This window comes from Mustela erminea, chromosome 3 (assembly GCF_009829155.1).
Source record: "Mustela erminea isolate mMusErm1 chromosome 3, mMusErm1.Pri, whole genome shotgun sequence".
In the NCBI taxonomy this organism is placed as follows: domain Eukaryota; kingdom Metazoa; phylum Chordata; class Mammalia; order Carnivora; family Mustelidae; genus Mustela; species Mustela erminea.
In genome coordinates this window covers 134,208,401-134,234,105 of record NC_045616.1, presented here as the reverse complement: position 1 = coordinate 134,234,105, position 25,705 = coordinate 134,208,401, and the positions used below count along the sequence as shown (strand labels likewise).

The 25,705-nt window shown below is 42.3% G+C and overlaps 1 protein-coding gene across 2 annotated transcripts in view; it reads left to right on the top strand.

The window, feature by feature from the left end:
* The window catches only part of EGFLAM (EGF like, fibronectin type III and laminin G domains), a 184,717-nt gene that overhangs the window by 110,735 nt on the left and 48,277 nt on the right, over window positions 1–25,705 (top strand). For both annotated transcript variants that reach the window (XM_032337564.1, XM_032337565.1), the window contains 4 exons: window positions 22,173–22,288; window positions 22,861–23,179; window positions 23,836–23,936; window positions 25,045–25,145. In XM_032337564.1, coding sequence (XP_032193455.1) covers window positions 22,173–22,288; window positions 22,861–23,179; window positions 23,836–23,936; window positions 25,045–25,145 — 637 coding nt within the window. The remainder of the gene's footprint in view (window positions 1–22,172; window positions 22,289–22,860; window positions 23,180–23,835; window positions 23,937–25,044; window positions 25,146–25,705) is intronic.

The following is a 25,705-nucleotide window of genomic DNA, read 5'->3' as shown; positions in this document are numbered from 1 at the left end:
TAAGAGCCCCAGAGAGCCCACCACCTAGGTGCATTTGGGCAGGTCGGTGCTGCTGTCCAGGGAGAACAAGACGGCTGAGGAAGTTTGTTCGGCTGGGTGCTACTCCCGGAGCTTGGGTTCGGCCTATAAATTGGTGAGCTTCTTGGATGCATAAATCTTTAGAATGTAAGAGGGAGAGAGGGACCCGGAGGAAGAACAAATCATTTGTTTCCCTCATAGCCTAGATAAATCTGCATTTTAAGTGGGCAGTTTGTGCATAAACATAATTCGGAACTGGATTTTCCCTTCAGGTGCCCTCAGTGGTAATCGCTCCATTGATTTGCTAATGCCTCGATGCATGTAAATCTGAGGGGTGCTCATGGACACAGCTTTATTGGTTCTAAAGGGAATGATTCACTTTGCTGTTTAAATACCTGCTACCTTGTCATCGTTCTTCTGAGGCCTCTGTTCCATACGTTTGCTTAGAATCACTACGTGGACGTTTTACCCCCTCTGGCTCACTAAGGAGGAGAGACTAAAACAAATGAGAAGAAAATAGAATTTTCCAAAGAAGAGCTGCTTGTGACGTTCTCGTTTAGGTCAGCTGCTACTCTGGCCACACTATGAGCAGTGAGCTACTCTGTATTGAGCTCTGTCTCGATGGATTTTGAAGCATTCAAATATGGAAGTAGTACGCAAATATTCTTCATTATTTTTCCTTTTGTTTCCTTCTGTGTCCTTATGACCCATTTTGTTCTTTCTATTGTATTCCTTATTTCATGGTTAAGCTTTCCCTATTTCCTTTGGAGCACTTCTTGGTTTTACACAATTCTCCACCAGGATTGTCTCTTACCTTCGAAATCCCCGAGTCACTGATGTTCTCCCTTGGGAGAGGAAGTCCATAAAATCAGCTGGATGCAGGGACAGACACAGAGGAGGGACCTGGTGCGTGCTGGCTGGGTCTGATGGACCGCGTCTGATGGTACAAGCAGATACCAAACAAATGTGAAAGTAAGAAGCAGCTGTGGAAGGAAAGTTGACTTCTCTAATGATCTCCCATGTCAACAGGCTCCAGCAGGAAACAGAGACACAGTTGTTCCATTCGAAGTGAGTTTAGTGAAGGACCCGTTTGCAAGGAAAGCAAAGGCAAGCAATTGTCAGAACCTGGAGGCAGACCAGGAGAGCCATCAAGCAAGAGCTGTGACCTTCAGCCGTGTGTCCCGTGACAACCTCTGGGATGGAGGTTGGAGAACAGAGACGCTGACTTCTCTCCCCCATCCTCGAACTTTCCAGATGGTCACATCACAGCTGGTGGCCTGACAGGTCAGCCTTCCAGGGCCCAGGGCCGAGTAGGGAGGAAGAGAGGAAGATGCTGGGGGACAGAAGAAAGGCATCTACCAAAAGGATTACGTAATAGTATCATCTCATATAGGAAGAGATTGTGCCCTTACATGGATTTCAATAATATAGATTATGTTTTTGCCTTTTACTCTTATTCAGAGCAGGAACCTTATCTCATTCATCTTTGCCTTTTTAACTTTTGCCTTGAACAGAGGAGATAGTCGGGTTTCACAGCCAAACTTTTGTTGGTTGAAAGTTTATAAGCTCAGAGTGGGGAAGGACTGATTTCTCGTTTTGCAGATGAGGAAACTGAGGTCCAGAATGACTCCACAGTCTTCTCAAGGTCACTTAGCTACAGGTCCTGGATAAGAGTGCAGTTCGGTGATAACCTTATTTTCAGCTTGATTCCTAAAGTTTGTGGGATTTCTTTTTCCTAAAGAATCAGTTCTTCCAAGTTATTTTACAATATACCGATTTGCTCCTTCAAACAAATACTTAGTACCCACTGCCCTAAATACTTAGGCCAGCACTGTTTCAGGTGCCGGGGATTCAGCAGTGAACAAAACAGACAAAAAGAGTCCCTGACCTTGCAGAGCTTATGTTTTAGTTAAGGCAGACAGACAATGAACAGATCAATTAAAAAAATGTAGATAGTATGTCAGATGGGATGAGGGCTATGGTGAAATGCAGAGCAGTCAGGGGATGGGCAGTCAGAGAAACCTTCCTGAGAAGGTGATATTTGAGTGAGAAAAATGGGGTGAATTTTCTGGATATATGTACCTGGCCAATAGATCAATTGATACATCAATTGATCTGTCTACTATCATCTATCTAATCTATCCATCGATCCACCTGGGAGAAGAGTGTTTTAGACAAATTCAGAGCCCCTGATGCAAGAACATCCTGGGATGTTGAGAGAAGAACAAGGAGGCCTGTGTGAATGGATTAGGGGTGTTTGGGGAGATGCCTGTAAGGAGATGAGGTAATGAGGGGAGATGGGGGAAGTCATGGGTAACGGTCGATTAGGACCTTGGAGGCCATTTGACATTGCTTTTACTGGAAGGGAGGTGGGGAGACTGAGGGTTGGGGGCTTGACCAGAGGAATGAAAAGACCTTAGGTTTCAATGACAGAACTCTTACTGGTACATGAAGGGGCCAGAGTAAGAGCTGTGAGACCAACCAGGGAAACCACTGCAATCATTGTCAAAGCCGAAATAGCTTTTTTAGTTGTCTTGAAATAGAAAAAGCTCAGGTCTCATACTGGAGTTTTTGTTTCCAGCGTCTCATTCCCACCCGTGTGGTGAGCTAGAGATCTGGAAGGAAACCCTGATCAGCACTGCCGTCTTACTCAAACCCCAGTGTCTACCATATTTAAAGATATAAATGTATGTCTCTTCTGGCCTAGTACAATGTTGCTTTCATCACTAGAACTGGTCATCCGGTCGTAAAGGGATTCCGAAGGCCAAATGTCGAAAGGCTCACAGACATGGGGGAATGATCAACCATTGCTCCTCAGGAGAAAGGAGACCTACCCACTCGGCAGATGGCGGTAGTTCACAAGTCATCCAGCAGATGGCAGGAGTTCCCAGACTTACAGAGCCGGAAGAGCCTTTGGGATCAGTTTATAGTCCCCTGAGGTGGTGGAGACCCAGAAGAGAGAAGTTCCCTGCCCTTGCCTCTCATGATTGACTTCTTCCATAGTTAATGGTCCCAACCAACACCGGAGAGAACAATTCATTTTACATTTGCATTTCTTCAATCGAAAGAAAAGTTTGCAAACACAAATTGAAATCTGCACAGAGAGCTGAGGGCTTTGTAACACCCTGTTTATAACCGATGCTGAGTCCTCATGGTACCAAGAACCAACCGATACAGTAAATTTCTAAATTAAGATGAAATAAAGAGCCATCAAATTTAGAAAGAATCAGAACAATGAAAATTACAAGGGTGAGAAGTGAAAAGGGCTATGAACCACTTGAAGTCAGGCCTTTTTTGTTTTTGTTTTTTTGTGTTTTGCTTCATATATCACCATTGGTAATTATGTTAAGTCTTGAGGATGCTCGAGACAGTAAAGAACTTAGTTTCTGAATCTACAGTGATTCTTTTTTTTTTTTTTAATTTTATTTATTTATTTGACAGACAGAGATCACAAGTAGGCAGAGGGGCAGGCAGAGAGAGAGGAGGAAGCAGACTCTCCACTGAGCAGAGAGCCTGACGTGGGGCTCGATCCCAGGACCCTGAGATCATGACCTGAGCCGAAGGCAGAGGCTTTCACCCACTGAGCTACCAGGGACCCCTACAGTGATTCTTTTACCTGTTTAAGCACTCTTTTGCCAATTCATGTTTAAAATGGGCATGTAATGCCTATAATATTCCAGGCAAATTCTGGGTGCTGGGGCTTAGCAGTCCACAGGATAGATGACCCCTTCCCTCATGGAGCCCATATGTGGGAGAGTCCGTCTCAGAAAGTAAGTAGATGATGAACTAAAATCTTTATTATATTGTAATACATAAGGAATATGTTCTTAATGATGAGTCTCAAGAGGAAAAAAAGAGAATAAGAGGGCACGGAGGATGGTGGGAACTGCTGTTTGGGATAGCTACCGAAAGAGGGATTTGAGCGGAGTCCCTCCATGTGGAGGGAGCAGCAAGTGTGCAGATTCTGGGGTGACAGGAGGCTCAGCATACTCTAGGAACAGTAAGGAAGCTTCTGTGTCAGGGACACCGTAAGTGAGAAGAAGGACAGGAAATGAGATCAGAAAGGTAGCCAGAGGCCAGGGGTCAAACATTGTAGGTGTTGATGAAGACTTTGGGTTTTATTCTAAGTTAGATGCAAAGATCTTGAAGTATTTTGAGCAACTGAGTGGTATGATTTGACCTACATTTTAAACAAGATCTTTATGGCTATGGTGTAGAAATTGACAGAGGGGAGGGGAGCCCGATAGAGAGGCAATTCTGTATGACTTTAAGGGGAATATGCATGAAAAAGAAAATTAGAGAGCCAAACCAAATCAAGGAAGTTTGAAACTAGCAGGTAGCTTCAGGACCTAGCCAAACTGCCACAATTTTCTGATAAGGGATTGAAACACCACCAGATTAAGTGACTAATTTTAGGTCCCGGTTAGTGGCCATGTGTGTCAGATTCATAGAACTTCTGGCCAGTGCTCTTTCCATCTCCTACCCACCTCTCTGCTGCAAAGACCCCACTTGCACTCATGGTCGGGCCCTGCCACATAAGAGCAGGGTCACTCCTTGCCACCTACACTTAATTTCCGAGGTCTCCCAAGTACTTGTAGCTTCCTTTCAGAGCAAGGAGATAGTTGCTTCTGTGGTCCCAGTGGGAACCTTCCACATGAGCTTCTGGAGATGCCTCCTTTGCTACAAGGGTCTGCTTCTTTCAGCCAGAAGAACTGGTAGTCTTTCTCCACTCTTTTTGCTTCCCAGAATGCCTCCTGACCCATTTCTTTCTATTTTCCCCCCCCCAAAATCTACTTATTTATGTGTCAGAGAGAGAGAGAAAGAGAGAGAGAACACAAGGGGCGCAGCAAGCAGAAGGCTAGAGGGAAGCAGGCTCCCTGCTGTGCAAGGAGCCCGATCTGGGACTTGATCCAAAGACCCCAGGATCATGACCTGAGCCGAAGGCAGATGCTTAACCAACTGAGTCACCCAGGCATCCCTTGTCTTACTCATTTCTTAAAGGCTGTCTGGATGCCTGAATGCTTTGGGGGCACCATAGAGGAGTAGTTCTCGGCTGGGGGTAGTTTTTCCCCCTAGGGCTCAGCTGGCCATGCCTGGAGACACTTTTGGCTGACACCAATGGGTAAGGTGCTACCGGCGTCCAGTGGGTAGAAGGCAGGGAAGGGGCTAAGTGCCCTATGACACACGGGACAGCCCTCCACAGAAAACAGCGACCCATCCCAACATGTCATAGTGCTGAGCTGAAGAATTAAAATAAATGATTAGAAAAAATAAAAGATTAAAATAAATGAGAAAATCTAAACTTTGCTCTCAGTAAAATGGCAATCACACTGGAAAATTGAGTAGCATTCAAAAATCAACTAAAGTGAAGTATTTCTAAACTTTTGGGGGCTGCAACCCCCCCCCATAAGAAGAAGCAGTTTGCATTGCAGCCCAACGCATACAAATGCAGCTGTAATGTGTGTGTGTGTGTGTGTGTGTGTGTGCGCGCGCGCACATGCGCGCACAGATGTCTCCCAGAGCAATACTAACCTGTGCTGAAGGCAGAGTTTTCTATTTTTATATCATTTGGTTCCATTAAAAAAAAATGTGGTCACACCCCAGTGAATTATTTCTGTTGTTCACGAATGTGTTCGGAATCTGGAGTTTGAATAATACTGAACAAAATGTGTAAGAAAATTGAACACAGTTTCATATAAATCCAGGTTAGCACGGAAAGGCAAAGAGCAAGGGCATATTCTGTATAGAAGTCCCCCAAAGGATCAGCCATTAATTTCACAAGTAGCTATTCTGGCCAAACATTTTTTCAGAGAGAAATGAACCAGTTCTTGCCTTCCGGGGGTTCTCGATCCGGCTCAGTGGACAGACCACCACTAACTACCTGTGCAGTGATGTGCTGTATACAGAATGCACTGCAGCTCCGAGAGGAGGGGACAGGGCTGGGTTTTGTGGATCAGGAAACTGGGAGGTGGATTGGCAAAGGCTTCCCAGTGAGGTAACCTGAGGGATGGCTGAGTGGGATTTCTCCGAAGGGGCTGGGGAGGAGGAACAAGAGAATCCAGGTAGAAGGTTTCCTGGATGGGGTGTTGAGGGAGATCCTTGAGGATGTGCATGAGGCCAAAAGATATAGGGGCACCAATGCAGAACGTAGAACTCCCCCATACCCGGACCCTCGTGCTACGCTAATGTAAAACCACCCTCATTAGCATGTTACTCTCCTGCTCTTCCTGTTCCCAGGGTAAATACCATCTCCCCAACCTGACATTCACGGTCTTTCATGATCGGGCCCCAGGCGAGCCCTTCTTGCCTTATTGCTCCTGACTTCCTAGCAAGAGTCCCCCATCCCAGACTATCGCCAGAAGTCGGTGCATCTTTCCACACTCTCATCTTATCTTTTCTTGTTCAAGGATTCCAGCCAGATGATCATTTCTCAAGGTGTAAGTTTCCAACATGGAGTAAGGAAATTCTCCCATAGAAAGCGCTGTGATGATTGCATTTGTTCTTCCAGCAGTGAATTCTCAGCACGAGCATTTCATCATTTTCTCTCTGATGGAGAACAGTTCGTGACGCTTCAGTGCCTGCAAACCCTCAGTGTAGCCCCCGGCTTCCCCTCGCTCTCTGTGCGGGTTTAATCAATATGCCAATATCTATTTGAAAGTGAGAACAAATTACTCTTGTTCCCATTTATTTCGGGAAAAAAGTTTCTTGGGCACAACTTAATCCATGACCCAGAGTGGGTTTGGCTTCCTCTTTTTAGTTCAGACACATTCTGAAGTTGGTAGAATGTCCTCTGCCTTCCTAAGTGTCTAATACAATCCCACAGACTCTCTGTGGGATTTTCAATCAACTATGGGACAGGACTGGGGGTCAGAGTAAGGACGTAAGCCAGACTCGCTTCCCTGAGATAAGACTGGCTCTCCTCCGATGATGATAGTCCTAACATAGAAGTTGTTTTCATCAGGACAGCGCATGTTGGTCCTTCTCCAGCTGAATGATCACCAGCAGTCTTTCCTGTAGCTCATCATCAAGGGCTACTGTCTACAAGAGCCACGCTGGCTTTCGGAATGTGAGTTCACCAAAGACATTTGAATGTAGTTTGAAATCACTTCTCCTTCACCAATGTACAAAAGCAATTTGAGAAAGTCTGTATACACAGCCACACACACACATTCTCACACACAATTAAAAATAAATCTGAGAAGATGATCAGAAATCAAATCAGAAATACAAATGTAATTGTATGAGATGAGATGGTCACTTAAGTCCTGGGGGTCACCAGACTCTCAACTTCTTATTAGCAAAGACGAGAACAAAATCAAGGTCTTAGAGAACTCTTTCTGTATCTGGCCCAAGGATGCAAACCCATTTTTTAGTGAAATTTTGATTTTTCTTTTCTGGATACAGCTATAGAAAGAAATTACCAAGTGAATCATTTTATAAAGAATATTGAGCAGTATAATGAATACTGACCTTAATAATGGTTTGATGGGTGAAGAAATATTTTTTGCATGGCTAGAGTCTTACTGATCCTCATTAAAAATTGGATTGTAGCTGACTAATGATGTTTCTGTGGGGATAATCAGACTTGACAGAAGGAAAACCCTTAGAAAATTAGAAGCATTGATGATTAATATGCCTTCAGAATTATTCAGCAGATTCCTCATATATATTTTAGAAGTTAACATCTAATGCATTCTGTTACTGAATACCAAGGTTTTTCCTTTAAACTGTTCAAAAGGGTATTTTGAAAGTGTCTTCATTCTTTTTAGTTCAGACACATTCTGAAGTTGGTAGAATGTCCTTTGCCTTCCTAACTGTCTAATACAATCTTGACAAGTCACCTCCTGGACTGTGTATTTCAACATCAAGTTACTTCTTTACTTCCCCAAGTTGTCTGCACAGAAATCACCATCCTGATTCCTATGGCTCTTCTTTCTGCTGTAGGAATCTTATCGGTTCATATCTAGGGGTACGTCTCTCCATTTTAGCAGCAATATTAGCTCTTTCAAACTGTCTCCATTTTTTTTTTCCAGCTCAGACAAGTTTTAGTTTTATGTTTTTGATTCCTAAGACAGGTGAAATGTTTCTGTCATTCTGATAAAGGTTAAATAAACATCCATAATCCCTTGGTTTGAATCTTGTCCTCTGTATCCTCATCTGATAGGTCATATTTTCTTTCCTATTTTTTTCATCTTTCTGGTAACATTTCTCAGGTTCACCCCCACATCATTAATTCAAGTTTCTCCAGTATCAGTTTTGGTCTTTACTGTATTAGGTGTGGATTTTTATTCTCCTTATAAAATTCTGGCTTTGTTACATTGCTTCTTTTTTATTATGAACAATTTCAAACATAGTAGAAAATGTCAGGAATACCTCTATATCCATGACCCAGCTTTGTCAAATCTTACCAGTTGCCGTATTTTCTTCAGTGTTACAAAAATAAAACATCACGGAAACGGGCAGCCTGTACTCAGCACCCTGAACCTCCCCCCACCACCATCTTCTTGGAGATGTTTGCATTTGGTGCTATGGTTTCCCTGCATGTTTAATCATCATGCTAACATGTATATGTTTATTTATGAATGGTAGGATATTGTTTTGAAGGTTTCTACACTCCTTATAAATACAATGACATGCAAGTATCCTTTGGTGACGAATTTTCCTCCACAACATTATGTTTTTTACTCTCATGCAAGTTGAATTGTAAAGCTCTAGTTCATTTGGCTTCACTGCTATAGTTTCCTACCGTTTAAGTACACTGTAGTTTATTTATCAACTATTTTGATGCTAGACATTTAAATTGTTCCGTTTTTTAACATTAAAAGCAATGTTGCAATGAGCAACTTCATGTATGTTTCCTTGAACATGTATGTTTCCTTGAGTAGAAGAACTCCCCCCTCACCCCCCTCCCACCCCTCTCGAGGTATGAACGTACAAATGAGTGCGTGCATATCTTCACCTCTGTCACCTGGTAGAAAATTGTTCCTCGAAATATTTGTAGCTACCTCCACTCCACGGACAGTGTGTTCAGAACTCTTCTTGTTGCCCATCCTTGCCAGTACTGGGTTTCATCAGACTTATAAATAGAGTCAATCTGATGGAGGTAAAATGATATGTCCTTATTGCTTTGATTTGCATTTCCTTATTTCTAGTGAGGTCAAATATAAGTTTCTAACTTTATTACTTATTTTATGAATTGACTATATGTTTTTCCTATCTTTATTGGTATATATGCCTATAAATAATATATGCAGGTATATGTTAACTTATTTATATACATAAATTATATGCGTAGTACATATATTTACATTGTAAATATTAATAAGCATTAATATATACATATAAATACTAGTCCTTAGTCAGTAATGTGTGTTGCAAATACCTTCAGCTAGTCTGTGACTTATCTTTCACTTCACTTACAGTATCTATTAATGAACAAAATTATTTTATTCAAAGTAGTTAAATATCTCAATTTTTCTTTAATGATTTATGTGTTTTTTTTTAAACAACTTCCTTTTTCCAAGGTCCTTAAGCAAAATTATGTTTTATCCCCCAAATTTTAAAATTTTGCTCTTCATATTTGAGGTCTCAGTCTACCTGAAATTTACTTTTAGGCATGGAGAATAGGAAACTAACTTAATATATGGACATTTTTTTCATATAGGTAACCAGTCGCCCCAACACCAGGTCCTGAGTTCTATAGTCTGTTCCTTTTCCCTCTGTCAATACCACACTGTCTTAATTTCTGCCGGTATATAGAATCATATCTGGTACGTAATTCTACTCTACCTCATTCTCTTCAAAATTGTCTTTTCTTGACCTTTCCTTCTTCAATATAGATTTTAGAGTCAACTTTTTAATACCATGAAAAACTCTATTGAGATTTTAAAAGTCAAAATTGTGTTGAATTCTGTTTGAATGTATAGATTAATTCTGGAGGAATTGGTATCTTTGTGATATAGACTCATCCAATTCAGGGCCATGTTATATCTCATTCATTTATTTGGATCTTTCCAAAGTCTTCTAGTGCACTTTTGTTACACTTACTCTCTGGTTTTTTGTACTTGGAAGGCTGTTTTAAATTAGTTTAATCTGTGGAAATTTCTTCCTTTCTTTCCTTTTTTTATTTTGTAGACACAATTTTCTTTTCATGCACCTTTCCCTTGTGTTTTTGAAAAGAATGTGTGTTCTCTTATTTTGGTGTCTAGGGTTCTATATATGTCTACTTGATCAAGCTTTCTAATATCATTGTTCAAACTTCTATGTTGTCAGTTGATCTATTAGTTATTGAGAGAGATAAATTAAAATTTCCCACTATATCTCCCTGTACTTCTCTTAATCTTTTTCTTGATATATATGTGAGGTTGTAATATTAGGTACATACGAGCTTAGAATCATCTTATATTCCTGGTGGTTCCTTTAATCATTAGTTAACAACCATTTTTAACATTAATGATGCTGCTTCTCTTTTAAAGTTTATGTTGTTCAGTGATAATACAGATATACTGGTTTCATCTTAGCTATTGCTTAAAGTATCTTTTACATTTTTTTACTTTTATCTCTCTGTATCTTATGTTGTAGGTACTTTCTCAAAACAATGTATTTAACTGGTAAAAATCCAGTCTGACAAGCACCATCTTTTAAATGGCAGGGTTTAAAAAAAATATTTATTTTATTTTATTTTTTTCAGCATTCCAAAATTCCTTGTTTATGCACCACACCCAGTGCTCCATGCAATACGTGCCCTCCCTAATACCCACCACCAGGCTCAACCCCCCATAAAACCCTCATTTTTTCTTCAGAGAACAGTCTCTCATGATTTGTCTCCCCCTCCAAAAGTTTGGGAGTTTTTCTAGAGTTATTATAATTATTAACATGTTCTATGTATTTCTACCATTTTACTTTGTGTTTTTTACTCTGCTTTTTTCTTTATTTGGTGTTGGGGAGAATCTTTGTCACTTCTCTCCTGTTTTTCACAGGATTGAAAAGTCGTGTCTAGCCCTCCTTTCTTAGCCCCCCTTTTTCTTAGCCCCCCTTTCCCCTCTATTGGGATGAATTATACTTTCTTTTATTTACCACCCAGAATTGTTAACTTTCAGACTTTTATAGGACACCTAGGTGGCTCAGTTGGTTAAGCTTTGGACTCTTGGTTTCAGTGCAGGTCATGAGCGCAGGGTCATGAGATCAAGCCTTATGTTGAGCTCCCCGCTCAGTGGGAATCTGCTTAAGATTGTCTCTCCCTCTCCCTCTGCCCCTCCCCCTGCCGTGTGCACACGTGTGCACGAGCACTCTCTCTCTCAAATAAATAAAGAAAATCTTAAAAGAAAAATCTTTCATAGTCTGAAGTTAATATCTATTATTCTCATCACAAACAATAAAAGGATCTTAGCAGCCTCCATCTAAGTCAATTCTTTCCTGTCTTAATATGTTCTCTCTCAATATTTTTGTCCTGCCTTGTTTAGTAGCCATAGGTTAGACACTTTTTCTTACAGTAATGCTTATTTAGATTTTTCCAGATGTTTATGAGTTTCTCTGCCTATTACTTTTTGCATATATATTTTTTAAAGATTATTTATTTATTTATTTATTTGACAGACAGAGATCACAAGTAGGCAGAGAGGCAGACAGAGAGAGAGGAGGAAGCAGGCTCCCTGCTACACAGAGAGCCCTATGTGGGGCTCCATCCCAGGACCCTGGGATCATGACCTGAGCCGAAGGCAGAGGCTTTAACCCACTGAGCCATCCAGGTGCCCCCGCTTTTTTTTTTTTTTTGATGTAGCGTTCCAAGATTCATTGTTTACGTACAACACCCCGTGGTCCCTGCAATACGTGCCCTCCTCCTTATTCTTTCCTTCTTCTTCCTGAAGTATACTTTTCAGTAAATCCTTGAGGGTCTGTTGTTGATAAACTCTCTCCAACTCTGTGATCCAGTCCCTGCTTTGCTTTCCTTGTCGAAAAACCATTTAATCAAGTATAGAATTTTTTTTTAAAGATTTTATTTATTTATTTGACAGAGACAGAGATCACAAGTAGGCAGAGAGGCAGGCAGAGAGAGAGGAAGGGAAGCAGGCTCCCCACTGAGCAGAGGGCCCAATGTGGGGCTCAATCCCAGGACCCCGAGATCATGACCTGAGCTGAAGGCAGAGGCTTAACCCACTGAGCCACCCAGGTGCCCCAAGTATAGGATTTTGTGATGGTGATAATGTCTGCTAGCATCGTGTTTCAAGTTTAGGAGGAGGAATGAGAAGGTAGAACCATCTCGGGTTTAAACCAGCTAGTGATCACAATACCTAAAAGAGAACTGGGCCACAGTTGGTGCCCAAATGTGAAGTCACTTTACAAAGACCACAGGAAGTCCACCGCGACGGTGGCGCTCCCACCCTCAGCATCCGTTGTCCTGTGCGGTAGGCGCAAGCATGTCCCCCTTCCCACTAGACCAGCGAACCGCATGTCCTCTTTCTCCTCTCGCTCTCGACTCTTAACCTCCTGGGTCCCAAGTGCAGGGTATGAGCTCAGCCCCGTTTTGCACCAGCCCACTGGCGGTCACACCAGATACGTTTTGTGTTTGCTCCTCCCAGTCTTCCCTACAGGACTCTTTTTACTCCCAGCTTTTCGAAATCATTCTCATCAGCACAGGAGCATGTATGCCATCCTTACAGAAGAGACTCCCTTAACCCCCGGCCCCTCCCCCTCCCATCTGGTTGCTCTGCTTTTCTTCAAGCTAGAATTACTGTGTTGTCTACATTCACTGTTACCACTTTTTTTAACCTCTCTGCACTGTTCAGCCAACTCCAACCTGCTTCTACCTCTATTGCTCATGTGAAGAGGGCCAACGACCTCCATTTTTCCAAACATAATATCATTCCGTGAACACATCACATGCCATCAAATTTAAAATAATTAAAAAAAATAATGAAAATTTGTGGGGCACCCGGGTGGCTCAGTGCGTTAAAGCCTCTGCCTTTGGCTCAGGTCATGATCCTGGGGTCTTGGGATTGAGCCCCATATCGAGCTCTCTGCTCAGCAGGGAGCCTGCTTCTTCCTCTCTTTCTGCCTGCCTCTCTGCCTACTTGTGATCTCTGTCTGTCAAATGAATAAATAAATTAACAAAAAAATAATGAAAATTTGTAATAAATCTGACTATTTTCTTAAGATAAATTTCTAATAGGATTACAAAAATTGAATAGCTCAAATGCTTGATATAGACTGGAAAATTATCCCACAGAAAGAGAGAAAAGGAGAGAGGGAGAGAGGGAAAGAGAGAGATCTCCCTTTTTAAGCCATATCCTCCTGACACTCTGGACAGTAGTTTTCTTTGCTACTAAACTCCCAGGGGAAGTGACTGGCTAGACACTTAGAGCTTTAACATTAACCAGGTGAAAACTGGGGTCTTTCAAAAAACATTCATTTTGTATTTACCAAGTGCAGAGCTCAGTCTAAGATCTGGCTCCTAAAGAGAACGTTTGGTCATTCACTCCTTCTCTTATCTGACAAATACATATTGAGTGCCTGCTGTATACATAACACTGAATTCTAAATTCACCACCATTTTGGCTCCTTAGAAATGTTTTCGTTTCCTACCTAAATAGTGCCCACTCCTTCTTGAGTCCAGAGGTATCGCCACAGAATGTTGTCAGTGAATTATTATTCATTATTCTTTGAAGCCACAAAGATTCCAAGTTTGACATTTCTAGAACAGCGTGATGAAACTCTGGCCTTGGGTTTTCCTGCCGTGTTTACAGCCACCTCTTACATTATGCTTTGCCTGTGTATCTCCTCCTTCAGCAGGTAGCAAATAAGAAGGTGCCTAATACCTTGGTTTCTGGCCATTTGCTTAACTTTCCACAGCCCCATTATCTTTAGAAAGGAAGGCTCTGAGGGAGAGAGATATAGTGGCTTTTGCTTGGTTGACTGGTTTATGTTCTTCAAAAGGCAGTACCCCACAGGGGTTATGCATAGTTGGTGTGTGTGTGTGTGTGTGTGCGCGCGCGCGCGTGCATGTGCACGTAAAGATAAAGGAGTTAGAGAAGCTTTGAGGTGAGGGTTCTAGAAGTCACTTGGTGCCTGGGATATCATCCTGAGCTACAGTCAGATGAGAGTTTCCTGAAGCAGGAACAGAAAAGAGCAAACACTTTTGCCCATGGCTGGTACTTAGCATGCTCTCTCCCAACACCCCACTCCTGCCACAATAGAAACACAGCTTGGATTAGTTAGATCTATTCAGGTTGGAGGAAAATATTCAGGCAGATTATCTGGGGGAAAGAAAGGAGCAAGGGAAACCATCCCGCGTCTTTGTAGACGCTCTGAATCCCATGCTGCTGAGTCTGATATTGAGCAGGCTGATTTTCTGCAGAACCAGAAGTCTCTCCCAAGGGATCACAGGGGAGCTCTGTGCCCCACCCCTCAGCATGCACATGGTTGGTGGGTATATTTCCCAGGGAGAGGGTCTAATTGTGTCATTTGATCTCCATTCATTTTAGTTAGGAATGCACTAAACTTCCAGCCTTCACAACCACCCTCACTGCCAAAGACAACACAGTACAAAGAAAAGTTCCAGAAGACTTCTCCTTACATTTAGTGACCCAGATGACCTCACGGTCACCCCTAGATGCAAAGGAGGCTCAGAAATCCAGTGTTTAGCTCTTGTAGCATCTACAGAGAAGAGGGAAGGGAGAAAGGATTTAGGTTCAAATATCTGCCTTGCCCTTGGATACAAAGCCCTCCTTTTGGGAGATTTTCACACAAGGCTTCTCAGAGGTGGTTGGTCTGTATATGGTTGTCTTAGGTTCAGGTCTAGATCCTGGCTCCATCGTTTTTGGCCCGGGTGGCAGGACTGACTTCACCTAAATCATATAGCCTAAGCCAAAGCAACTTAATGCTTAGAAGACCCACCCCAGAAGGGGCACAGGGTATGGATGAATTTTCCAGAAAAGGTCTATGGAATGATTTCTTGAAGATCTTGGAAAGAATTATTGATAGATTTTAACCCCTTTATTCAGTTCCTCCTGTGCCTTGAGTTTTGCTATTTAAGAATCCAGATGAATGCTATAGTCATATATTTTTATTATGCCTAAATTATTTTAGAAGTTCACTCTTTTTATTTCTTATGCATTTTATAAATTCCTACAGTGTGCCAGGGAGTGAGCAAGGTTTGGTGTTATAATAGAAACTGATGTAGACAATATTGCCTTCTTCAAGGCATTTGGCATTTTCAATCTATTGTGGGAGTCACAATTATGAAATCATTCCACAGATAAATATGTAATCACAAGTTAATAATGTGATAAAAGAGGAGAGATCTATGAGGATATATAGGAAGAGAACCTGACCTTATCTGGGATGCAGAGAAAGCATCTCTAAGAGAGTTATTTTAAGCAGAGATATAAGAATTTAAAAAGGCAAAAGATGGGCAATGAGGGATGATCTCCAAGCACAGGCACAGGGAATAACATGTACAAAGACCCTAAGACAGGAGAAGGCAGATGTGCTTCCCACATTGAAAGAAGAACCAATATTCTTTCTGGCTGGAGCAAGATGAGAAGGAATAAATTGGTATGAGATGGGGCGTGAACTGGCAGTAACACAGAATCTCTAAAGGGACAAAGGCCATGGGAATGACCTGTCACTTTTCCATCCAACCAACTGAATCTTGAGTATTTGCATTGGAGGAGATGACCCAGTTTCCATCCATGACACATTGTCTCATGGGAGACCCTTTGCCTCCAACCATTCTTATTCTGGTGTGTTGAGGTGTTGAGGAAGCCCAGTTAAAAACCCGTATCCTCTTTGTCCACTTTCTGAATCAACTGAGAAATAAGACAATGTAATCGGCAGATATCAAATTGCCATCCATATGGGTGAATACCATCCTTATTTCCGAGAAGGTTGGGCAGGGAATGTAGCTTACTCTAAGGTACAAAGCGGGTTTGCGAATTCCTCTCTGACTAGGGGAGAGCCCCCTAGAAGGAAAGTTTGCATCTGCAGAGAAGTCACACCTGCCCAGGTCACTGTGTTCCACTTTTCCAGGTTGACAAGGGAGGTGGGAGGGACCAAATTTGCCCCTAACTCCACCTCCCGCCCCCAGGTCCTTTGATAGATTAGCTTCACTTAGTTCACAAATGTAAACCAAATGTTTCCATCCAGAGCTAGGCTACTGTCTCTACCTCTTTAGGGAGGCAAAGGGGTTGAACAAGAATCCAACGGCATTTTGGGGAACTCTATGCATGATTCCAACTTCCGTGGGGAATAAGTGTTCCTTTCTCATCCATCATCAAGAGCTGTTAAGAGAAGGACATCATATAACCTGGTCCTTATGAATGAAGATGAATTCTGATAAATGATATCCTATCTTCTAGGAGGGTTATAATATTGAACACAAAGCCACAGTCCCCAAAGCCTTTAACTTCTTTGCTGAACCAACTCCATTTTTTCTTTTTCATCCACATAAATGAAATTCCCCAGTTGTTTCTTTTTCAAACCTTGCTTGAAGTAACAGATGCCAACAATATGTCTAAATCAAAAGTGTAAACTTCAGAATATTAGTGCTGGAAAGGATCCTATAGGTCATCAGTCTAATCCCATTCCTTGTTTTATTAGAAAACATGAGACCCAGAGAGACTAAGTGTCTCACCCTGGGTCAAATAGTCATCTGTGTCCCTCTCCTAATTACTTGGATTCTGTGACCAGGGGTATTTCCAACTACACCATGTGGATACATCAGAGATACTCACTATTTATAGAATACTTGTGATGCTTTCATAAAAATAAACATACAAGGGCACCTGGGTGGCTTAAGCAACTGACTCTTGATTTTGGCTCAGGTCACGATCTCAGGGTCCTGGGATTGAGCCTTGAGTTAGGCTCTGTGCTCAGCAGGAAGTCTGCTTCAGGATTCTCTCTCCCTCTGCCTCTCCCCAACATTTGTGCCCCCGCTGAAATAAATAAATCTTAAAAAAATAAGAAATAAACATACAGGTGTTTGCCAAATAAATCACCCTTGTTAGTGGTAATTTTTATTTTGTGTATTAGTTTTTCTTGGAGTAGAATAACCCTTGAACTTGTTTTGCATTCATTCAGTGGTTTGACTTTTCTGGTTCTAAATAAATGTCTCCTTTTTAATGTTCTCTTTTCCTAATTAACAACGTGCCAAGTAGAAAGCGATAAGTTATGCACTTTAATTACAATAACCCCAGGCTACTGAGAGAATTCTTATCACCATCTCTGACCGTGCATTCCATGTTCACTTAGAAATGGCATTGGTAAAAACTTCATGTAAGCCATGGATTTGAACTCTGAGGTGGTGGGGCCATCCGTGAACAAGAGCAGAGAATTTTTATCCCATGTTTTTTCCAGTCATGTTGTGCTCCTTTCCTTCCTATTAAAAATGGGAATTGACTATCAGCCCAGGTTATGATGAGGGATAGGGAATTTGAGATGCCATAAAGGGTAGTAGAAAGCAGCATTGGGAACCCAGAATTCTGGATCAGCTCTGCCACTAATCAGCTGTCTCTTTGGACAAGTCACAGGGACTTGTTTACCCATCTATAAAATGGACTTGTGCTAGTCAATCCCTAAGTTCTTTCTATAGAGGTCAAAATTTCTTTGACTCTGAGACCTTATAATTCCATACTCCTTTCCCCCACTCTTATCTCATACCCTTCGTTTCCCCAAAACAAAGAGTAACCACTAGCTTCAAGGAGATATGCAATATCATGTCAAAACAGAGCAGTTTTTATAAGTACCAAAGGACCTTATCCAATGAATAATACATGCTTTATTCTACTCGTTAGAAAGAAGAGAGAATCTGGCATCATTTCCATTTTCATCATGGTACCATTTCATAGCTATGGCAACACATCCATGGTCCTTTTCTCTAAGGAGTTTCCTTCAAGACAGACATTCTAGGTGGGCTAAGGGGCAGGAGGAGACCTCAGCTACCTACACCCAACCTCAGCGTCTTCATTTTCTTCTGGCTGAAATATCTTAGATACTTGGCACCAGAAAGTGCATGGTAAGGTGTTACAGATATTGAACTAGGGGTCATATGATCCAGTTTTGGTCCTCGATCATCTAATGAGTTGCATGACCTTGATCTCAAGTCACTTGTCTTCTGTGACCTTAGTTTACACATTTATGAAATGGGAAATTTGGACTGGATAGTGCCTAAGGTCTCCTTCAGCTTAAAAGTATGTAAAGTGTTACTTAAATGGACTTAAATAGATAATGGAGAGGTCTTTCAAGAAGCCTAAAATTATGGGTCCTGCCTTCAAGGGGTTCACAACTGAGTTGGGAAAAACAAGGGGAGCATTCCAGAGGCGGAAATAAAATTTTTAACATCTGTTGATATTTTCAAGCTATGGAAGTTTATTCTAAGCTCAGAGTTGGGGTACATATCCCTGTGTGTGTGTGTGTGTGTGTGTGTGTGTGTGTAACCACCATCTTTTCTCTAGAAGTGTCTGATGTTCTATTTTTAAAATATCACTTGATTTTGGCCTTTTGATGATACACATTCCGCTCTGTCTCCATAGGGTGCGGTTGGAAGTCTAGGTAAGCTATGTGTAGGCTATAGGAGAGAAAGAAAAGATGGCAGTGTGGGAAAAAAGTAATAACCAGTCTTGGGATAAGAAAACACAAGATGTATTAAAGAGACAACTGCTTGGCCAGTTTGGCCATCAGGACTTTGGAAGACGGAAAAAAATGCTGACAACACAATTTGGAGTCAGACTATAAGTAGTATGATGTAGTCAAAAGAGAAACCAAAGTTTCTAATTCTAGCTCTGCTATTTTACCATCTGCATGCCTTTGAGGAAGTTATTTAATCTTTCTGAGCTTCTATTTCACATGGTAAAATGGAGATGATAATACCAACGATACAGAACTTTTTTTTTTTAAGATTTTATTTATTTATTCAACACAGAGATTACAAGTAGGCAGAAAGAGAGAGGGAAGTAGGCTCCCCGCTGAGTAGAGATCCCGATGCGGGGCTCGATCCGGACCCCGAGATCATGAGCGTAGCCAAAAGCAGAGGCTTAACCTGTAAGGTTTTATAGGTGAAATAAACACAACACCAGGCAAGGTAGGTGCAAGGCAAGATTTATTAAAGGCACTCTGCGGCGAAGTTTCAGGGCTCAGGAGAAGGGGAGCCAGGAAAGTTGCGCCGGGAGGAGGTGGGCACCCTCGGGTGAGGTTCCACGACTCTGGAAAGCAGAATGGGGGAAGTCGCACTGGGAGAGGGTTGGCGGGGGTCTTTTATCTGTTTCCTGCATAGTTATCGGGTCACCTATGGAGACGTGACCTGGGCATACATCCTTTTGGCGGGAGAGTCAAGGGTGAAGGAAAGGGTGGGGGAAGAGGCTGGAAGATGGCGGGACCCGGCGGTCAGTATGAAAAGTTCCTGGCACAGTAAAACTGGTCATAAGTGTTAATTTTCCAAATCCCAGGCTCTTTCCACCTCCACAGTGGCTTCTTCTCTGACAGGCAGCTGGGAAAGGAGTGACCAGACAGACCTGGCTCTGAGTGAGGGTTGGCCCGTTACAAGGTCTTTGATCTTAGTCAAGCCATTTAACCTTTCTGAGCTTCAATTTACTCATCTACAAAGTGAAATTAACAGTTAGTACTTTGCAGGATTATTGTAAAGTTTAGAATTGGGTTACATTTTGCACGCAACCATACCCGTTAATCGTGGAGAGACGGTAGGTTTCAATAAATGATGGTGATGAGGGAAAGAAGGAGGAAAAGGAGAGGTTACCATTGAGATCCTTGAACTTGCAACCAAGATCCTAGGATTGATCTTGTAGTTTGTGGGGGTCTTTGAAAGTTTTTGTTTTTCAGATAGGGTATCATAAGAGGAAATGAAGAGAATCTTGACTTTGATGAGCACAGTACAAGAATGGCGAGACTGTGCCCAGGGCAGGGAGAACTCCTTGGGGGCAGAGAGAGATCGGTTCCCTGGAGACAAAACCCAGCTGTCTTCATGTATGTGCTATATAGTTTTTTTTTTGCCAAATGGATTCTTTCCTTTTTTAATCTGACCATTGTGAATCTATGAGAGAGACAGACGTGGAAACGGAGAGTGAGAAAAGGACCCACAGAAAGAGGGAGAGTTGAGGAGAGAGGTGGAAAGATGCATAGCTACAGAGAGACAGGAGAGAGGAAAGCTGTGTTCACAGGCTTCCTGGCTTTTTATGTGAAGACATCTGGCACATGGCTGTGCCGGCTGGACGCAGGTGGCTTAGGAGAATCGCATCCAGGTATAAACCTGGAATCAACAGGCTTGAATTTTCAGCTGCCATGTGGGCTATTTTAAATAAAACTACAGGGAATTGAAGTGAAGGTGGTGAGAACACCACCTCCTCTCTGTTATCCCACCTTCACCAAAATGTGCTTGAACACCTGAGAAGGGCTCCTTCCCTGCTGTCTCTGTGTTACCTGCCCACTGCCATCTGGCTCTTCCTGGTCCAGAGATTTCTGGTCGACCCTGTGCCCACAGAGAAGGCTTCCCACACCCTCTTTCTGCATGTTCTTTTTCATCTGCATGCTTTTTTTTTTTTTTTTTCTTTCCCTAAAGGAGGGTGAGTTTGCTTTCATAAGAAAGGTGTTCAGCTTGGCTTATTCTGAAAGCAGAATGTCTTTAAGTTCAGTTTCTCTTTTTCTTGACTCCCTCCTATCCTTCCTTTCCTCTCCTTTTTCTAGCCAGTCATCCAAACACTGAAGATCTGAGGGGCACTGACAACCTACAAAAGTTAGTTTCTGTTGCCAGTTGTTTCTGCTCTAAGGGCTGGTGTCCAGTGTGTCCTACGTTCGTACCTAGGCCCCAACCAACTGGGAGGAAATGGGGGTGCTGTGGAGCAGCACTGGGAAGACTCTCATACCCTGGGGGGTGCCACCAGTGTGCACCTAAGGCAGGACTGCTGTGACCATTCCCCAAAGGGTAATGTCATCTATTGTCTCCTAAGAGTTTTTCTCAGCCCACCTTCTAGTTCTCAAAGATCCCATTGTCCTGCTAAGATGGATGGAAATGGTGGCACCCAAGATACCCATTTGTTGATTGTAGGGGCGTTTTCTCTAGTGCAGCATCTCTTTCTTGTTTTAAAGAAATTGTAATGAAATATTTCATACATCAAGAGTTCATGTAAAGGTAATATGAACACTCATACCCAGCACCTGTGTTAAGAAAAAGACTGTTAACAGAGCACTCAGAGGCTTCTCTGTCCTGCAGCTCATTCACTACCCTCTTCTAACTTCTCCCAGGTATTTATGGTCTTACTTTGCTTAGGAGTTTAAAACATATAAAAATATGGAGAACAATATATATATGTTTGAAATGATACATATTTACATAGAAATACATATATTTAGTTCAATATAATTCTATATATATATACACATATATCTATATCTCTGTACATTTCTAAATAATATATCAAATTTGCTTGCTGTTGAATTTTATATAAATGACATCAAACTGGGTATGTTCTTTTGCTAATTGCATTTTTTGCGTGAAATAATGTGAGATTAAGCCATGTCGATGCATTTAAATACTCATTCCTTCATTTCTTCTGCAATATAGTGTTCCACTCCATAGATACAGTATAATTCACTTATCTATTCTCTGTTGACAGATATTTAGGGTGTTACTAGTTGTTATAAATAGAAAATTTGAAATGTTTTTTACAATAATAAATTCTGATGCTATGAATGTGTTTTGGACATGTCCTGGTACACATGTGGGAGAATTTCTCCAGATTTTATAAGTTGGGGTGAAATTGCTGCATCAAAAGGTGTGAACATTATCTCCTTATTTCCAAGAATTTTTACAAAGTGGTTGTATACATCAAACATCAGGGTATGAAGAGTCTTCATGGAGCCCATACTTGGTAATAGTCTTTTATTGCCCAACATTTACATTTCCTGCCAGTCTTGTCAGTATAAAATGGCAGATCTTTCTGGTATTTAATTGGCATTTCCTTAGTCCTTATGAGATGAAACTTTTTTTTTTTTTTTTTTTTGGTCATTGAGGCTTCCTCTCTTGTGTTGAATTCTTTGTGTGTTTCCAACACATCCCAATCCATTTGATGGAACTCTCTGTGTATGGCTTGGGCTAGAAAAGGGAGGGAAGACGTCTGGTGAGAGCCTGTGATCTTTTCTCCCCGAAGGCCCCGAAGAAGCAGGAAGTGGCCGCTACGGATCCCGTTATACGATCGACATGGGAGTCGATGAAGATGATGACGGATTTGAAGACTACCTAGATTTGGATGTCTCCTTTGAGGAGGTAACCAAATCTCTGCTCGTAAAATTTGGGTGTTCTTGATCTCATGCTGAACAAGGCAATTTAACCAATGGACCATGAACATTTTACTTCAAACTTACTTAAATTGGCCCATTTGCTCTTAACATTTATTTATTTTCTCTATTAGGCTCCAGGTGCTCATAAATTCATAGTAACTAGGGACCGACCATGCGAATGTCCTATAACCAGCCCCTGCCTGCTGACTTCACAATCTGGCAGAACCACATTTAGATTTCCCACCAAGTAGACATGTATAAAGTCAGGTATTAAAAGGAAATGAACAATTCCTTGACAAAGTAATATGTCTTTGTGATATTATAATAATAAAAATCAGGTGCTATCAGCTTTACCACTGATTTTCTGAATAGCATAGGGAAAGGTACTTAAAATCCTTGAGCCTCAAGTGCTTATCCATAAATAGGTTTTACATTCTAGGGTTTTGAGAAATAACAAAACTGACCATATTTTAAAGTATTAGACATCAGCCATAAATAAGGCTGTCTAAACACTGTGCTCTGTGTCAAACCTGAACCCTTTCTCTTCTTTGGCTTTAGGTGAAACCACTCTCTGCTCTCAAAGGAGGAAATAGGAAATATTTGGTGGAATCCAGGAAGGAACACAGGTCAAACCCAAAGACTGCTCCGAGGCTTGTCCCCCCTACTCTCGCATCTCTCCCAATGACTACGGTGGCTCCCCAGCCCACTCCAGCGGAGAGGAAAGGGAAGAAGGGCATGACTATAATGCCAAGGCTCTTTGACATGTCTTGTGATGAAGTGATCTGCTCTGCTGACAGCTTTTGTATCAATGACTACACCTGGGGGGGCTCACGGTGCCATTGCAACCTGGGCAAAGGTGGTGTGAGCTGCTCAGAAGGTAAGCCCTTGGTGGGAAGAAGAATGTGGTGGGGAGGTTGGCTCCAGTGGGACCCAGGGGCAGTTTTGTGTGCCACACATGGTTCCTTCTAGCCCCTTTTTTTTTTTTCCCTTTAGATAAGCACCTTGTCCATGTATTCATAATTAAGTTAGCTGTCCAGGAAAAACATAAGGCCACTTCCATTGCTTCTAGTTGAATAGCGCCCTGTTTCTATGTGTGCCGTACATGTAGTATTTTTGGAGCGATTATTGAATAATCCTAATGACACCTTGGGGAGGCAGACTTTACTTGGATCACATCTCTACTGAAAAAGTGCTGCTGAAACATGGGCATGAAGTTATGAAAGATGATAACTAAGCCAGCTTATAGCACACAAATATCTAGCTAGAAGGCAGGTGTCAGTGATCTTGAAATTAGTGATTTCTTTTTTAGGGTATCAAGTTAACAATCTCTAGTTTCTAAGAATTTCAGAAGCTCAGAGTTCCCAAGAATCAGAATCATAGGTGTCAAAAGTAGAGAAGATAATAAGCTAGGTGTAACAGATTTGGGGGGTTTTCACTTAATGACTTCTAGGCAATGGCATATATTGATTTTTGCACTTGAACAAATAAGGAGATCATATAGTATGCTTTTATGTTGTCTTTTTCTCTTTTTAGATATTGTTATACAGTATCCTCAGTTCTTTGGCCACTCCTATGTAACTTTTGAGCCTCTGAAGAACTCCTATCAGGCGTTTCAAATTACTCTTGAATTTAGGGTAAGGATTAGTTGTTTGATGAATGCCTATTGGACGGACATCTTAGCTGGGCATTGGACCATATCAACTGGGGTGCGCTGGGAGTGCAGGAAGTGCAGTAAATACGACACAGAGTCTGTCCTTAAACACATTCACAGGGTAGCAAGAACGATGGGCACATTCATACGTTCAAGGGTGCAGTGAGCGGAGGGTGGATTCTGTGTGTTACTGAACTACAGAAGTGGCTGGCTGGCCAGTGAGAGCATGTAGGTCCCAGCCCTGTAGCTCATCATGGTGACTTTTCACAGACCGGGATCTCAGAGGCATAACGAATTCCCCATTCCAAAAATCCCTCGTAAAGGGAGCTCCCATGTCTGCCATCCTTGCTATGACTGTAACCGAACGCATAGAAAAACTGCTCTATACACAGTCCTTGCACGTAGTGAGAGCCCAGGGGATGCTCTCTGACCTGAATCAACAACAAATCAGATCTCAGTGCAGGACTTCAGCTTAGAGTTATTCTTTTGGGCATCTCAGCACAGCAAGGGTTGGTGATCTGGAAACAAGTCCCCTTTGAGGTCATGGTCACAGTGTTGAGTGTCCAAAAGATGATCCGTCCCAGTCTCGGGCAGCCAACAAGTGTGAAAACAACCCAGTCTAGCAGCAGGGCAGATTTTATTGGCCTGTTCCCCTAACAGAGGGAAAGAGGCAAATGCGCACCCTTCTCCAGAGGGAGGGAAGTGAAAAGGACTTGTTTTTTTTTTAAAAAAAAAAAAAAAAAAGAATGTTCTTTGGTGGAAATAGAATTCAATGGACATGCAAACAGCCTCTCTGCCTGCAGTCTCTGTGCACATGGTTTTCTTGAGGCTCTGCTGGTGGACCCGCCAAGCAAGGGAAGAGGAGGGCCAAGCCAGCTTTCCCTAAACTCGCTGCCATTCCTCGCACCCTGTTTATATTGCTGCCCTCTGTTTACTGGAAAGGAACAGAGACTTGGGACCTGGGAGTTCACTGGAGTACCGTGTGCTCAACCCCTTTGTAAATAGGGCCACAGAGAGAACACTCAGGTTCCACAGTCATGAGTGTTTCCAGGTGGTGCTCATTGTTCATGTGGCTTTTGTTCATATACTAGGCAGAGGCGGAGGATGGCTTACTGCTCTACTGCGGGGAGAATGAAAACGGGAGAGGCGATTTCATGTCTCTGGCCATCATCCGACGCTCACTCCAATTCAGGTAACTCCCACCAAAACCCCCCGCATTTGTTAATACCATCCTACATTATGTTTATGTTTTTATAGTGTGAGTAAAATATAAATGGGATGGGTCCCTGCGGATAAATGAATGAGGTATATAAAGCGAGCCTGGAGAAATTTACTGAATAGTGGCATAGCAAGAATGCAGGTCCACCTCGAAGCTTGATTTCGGTCTGTTCATTCAACAGGAAATACTTCTGGAGCCCCTGCAGTATACCAGGCACGGTTGTAGGTCTGGTGACTGCAACAGTGAGCCCAAGCAATCCAGTCCCTTCACTCCCCAAGCTCAAGTAGATGTGATAGGAAGGAAGCTGGGATCTTCTCGTCTCTTGTGGCAAATAGGACTGATGGCCACAGAGAGCAGACAGGAGCCTACAGCCTCCTGAGGGTTCCCAGAGGCTCAAAGCCCATCCTTGGCTCAGCATCCCCCCACCCCCTGCCCCGGAGCTGCAGACTGGCACTCCTCCTCAGCCCTGGTCATTTCTCCCCCAACATACTTTGGAAGCCACCTTAAATCTGTGAGGGGTTTTCTGGGGCCAA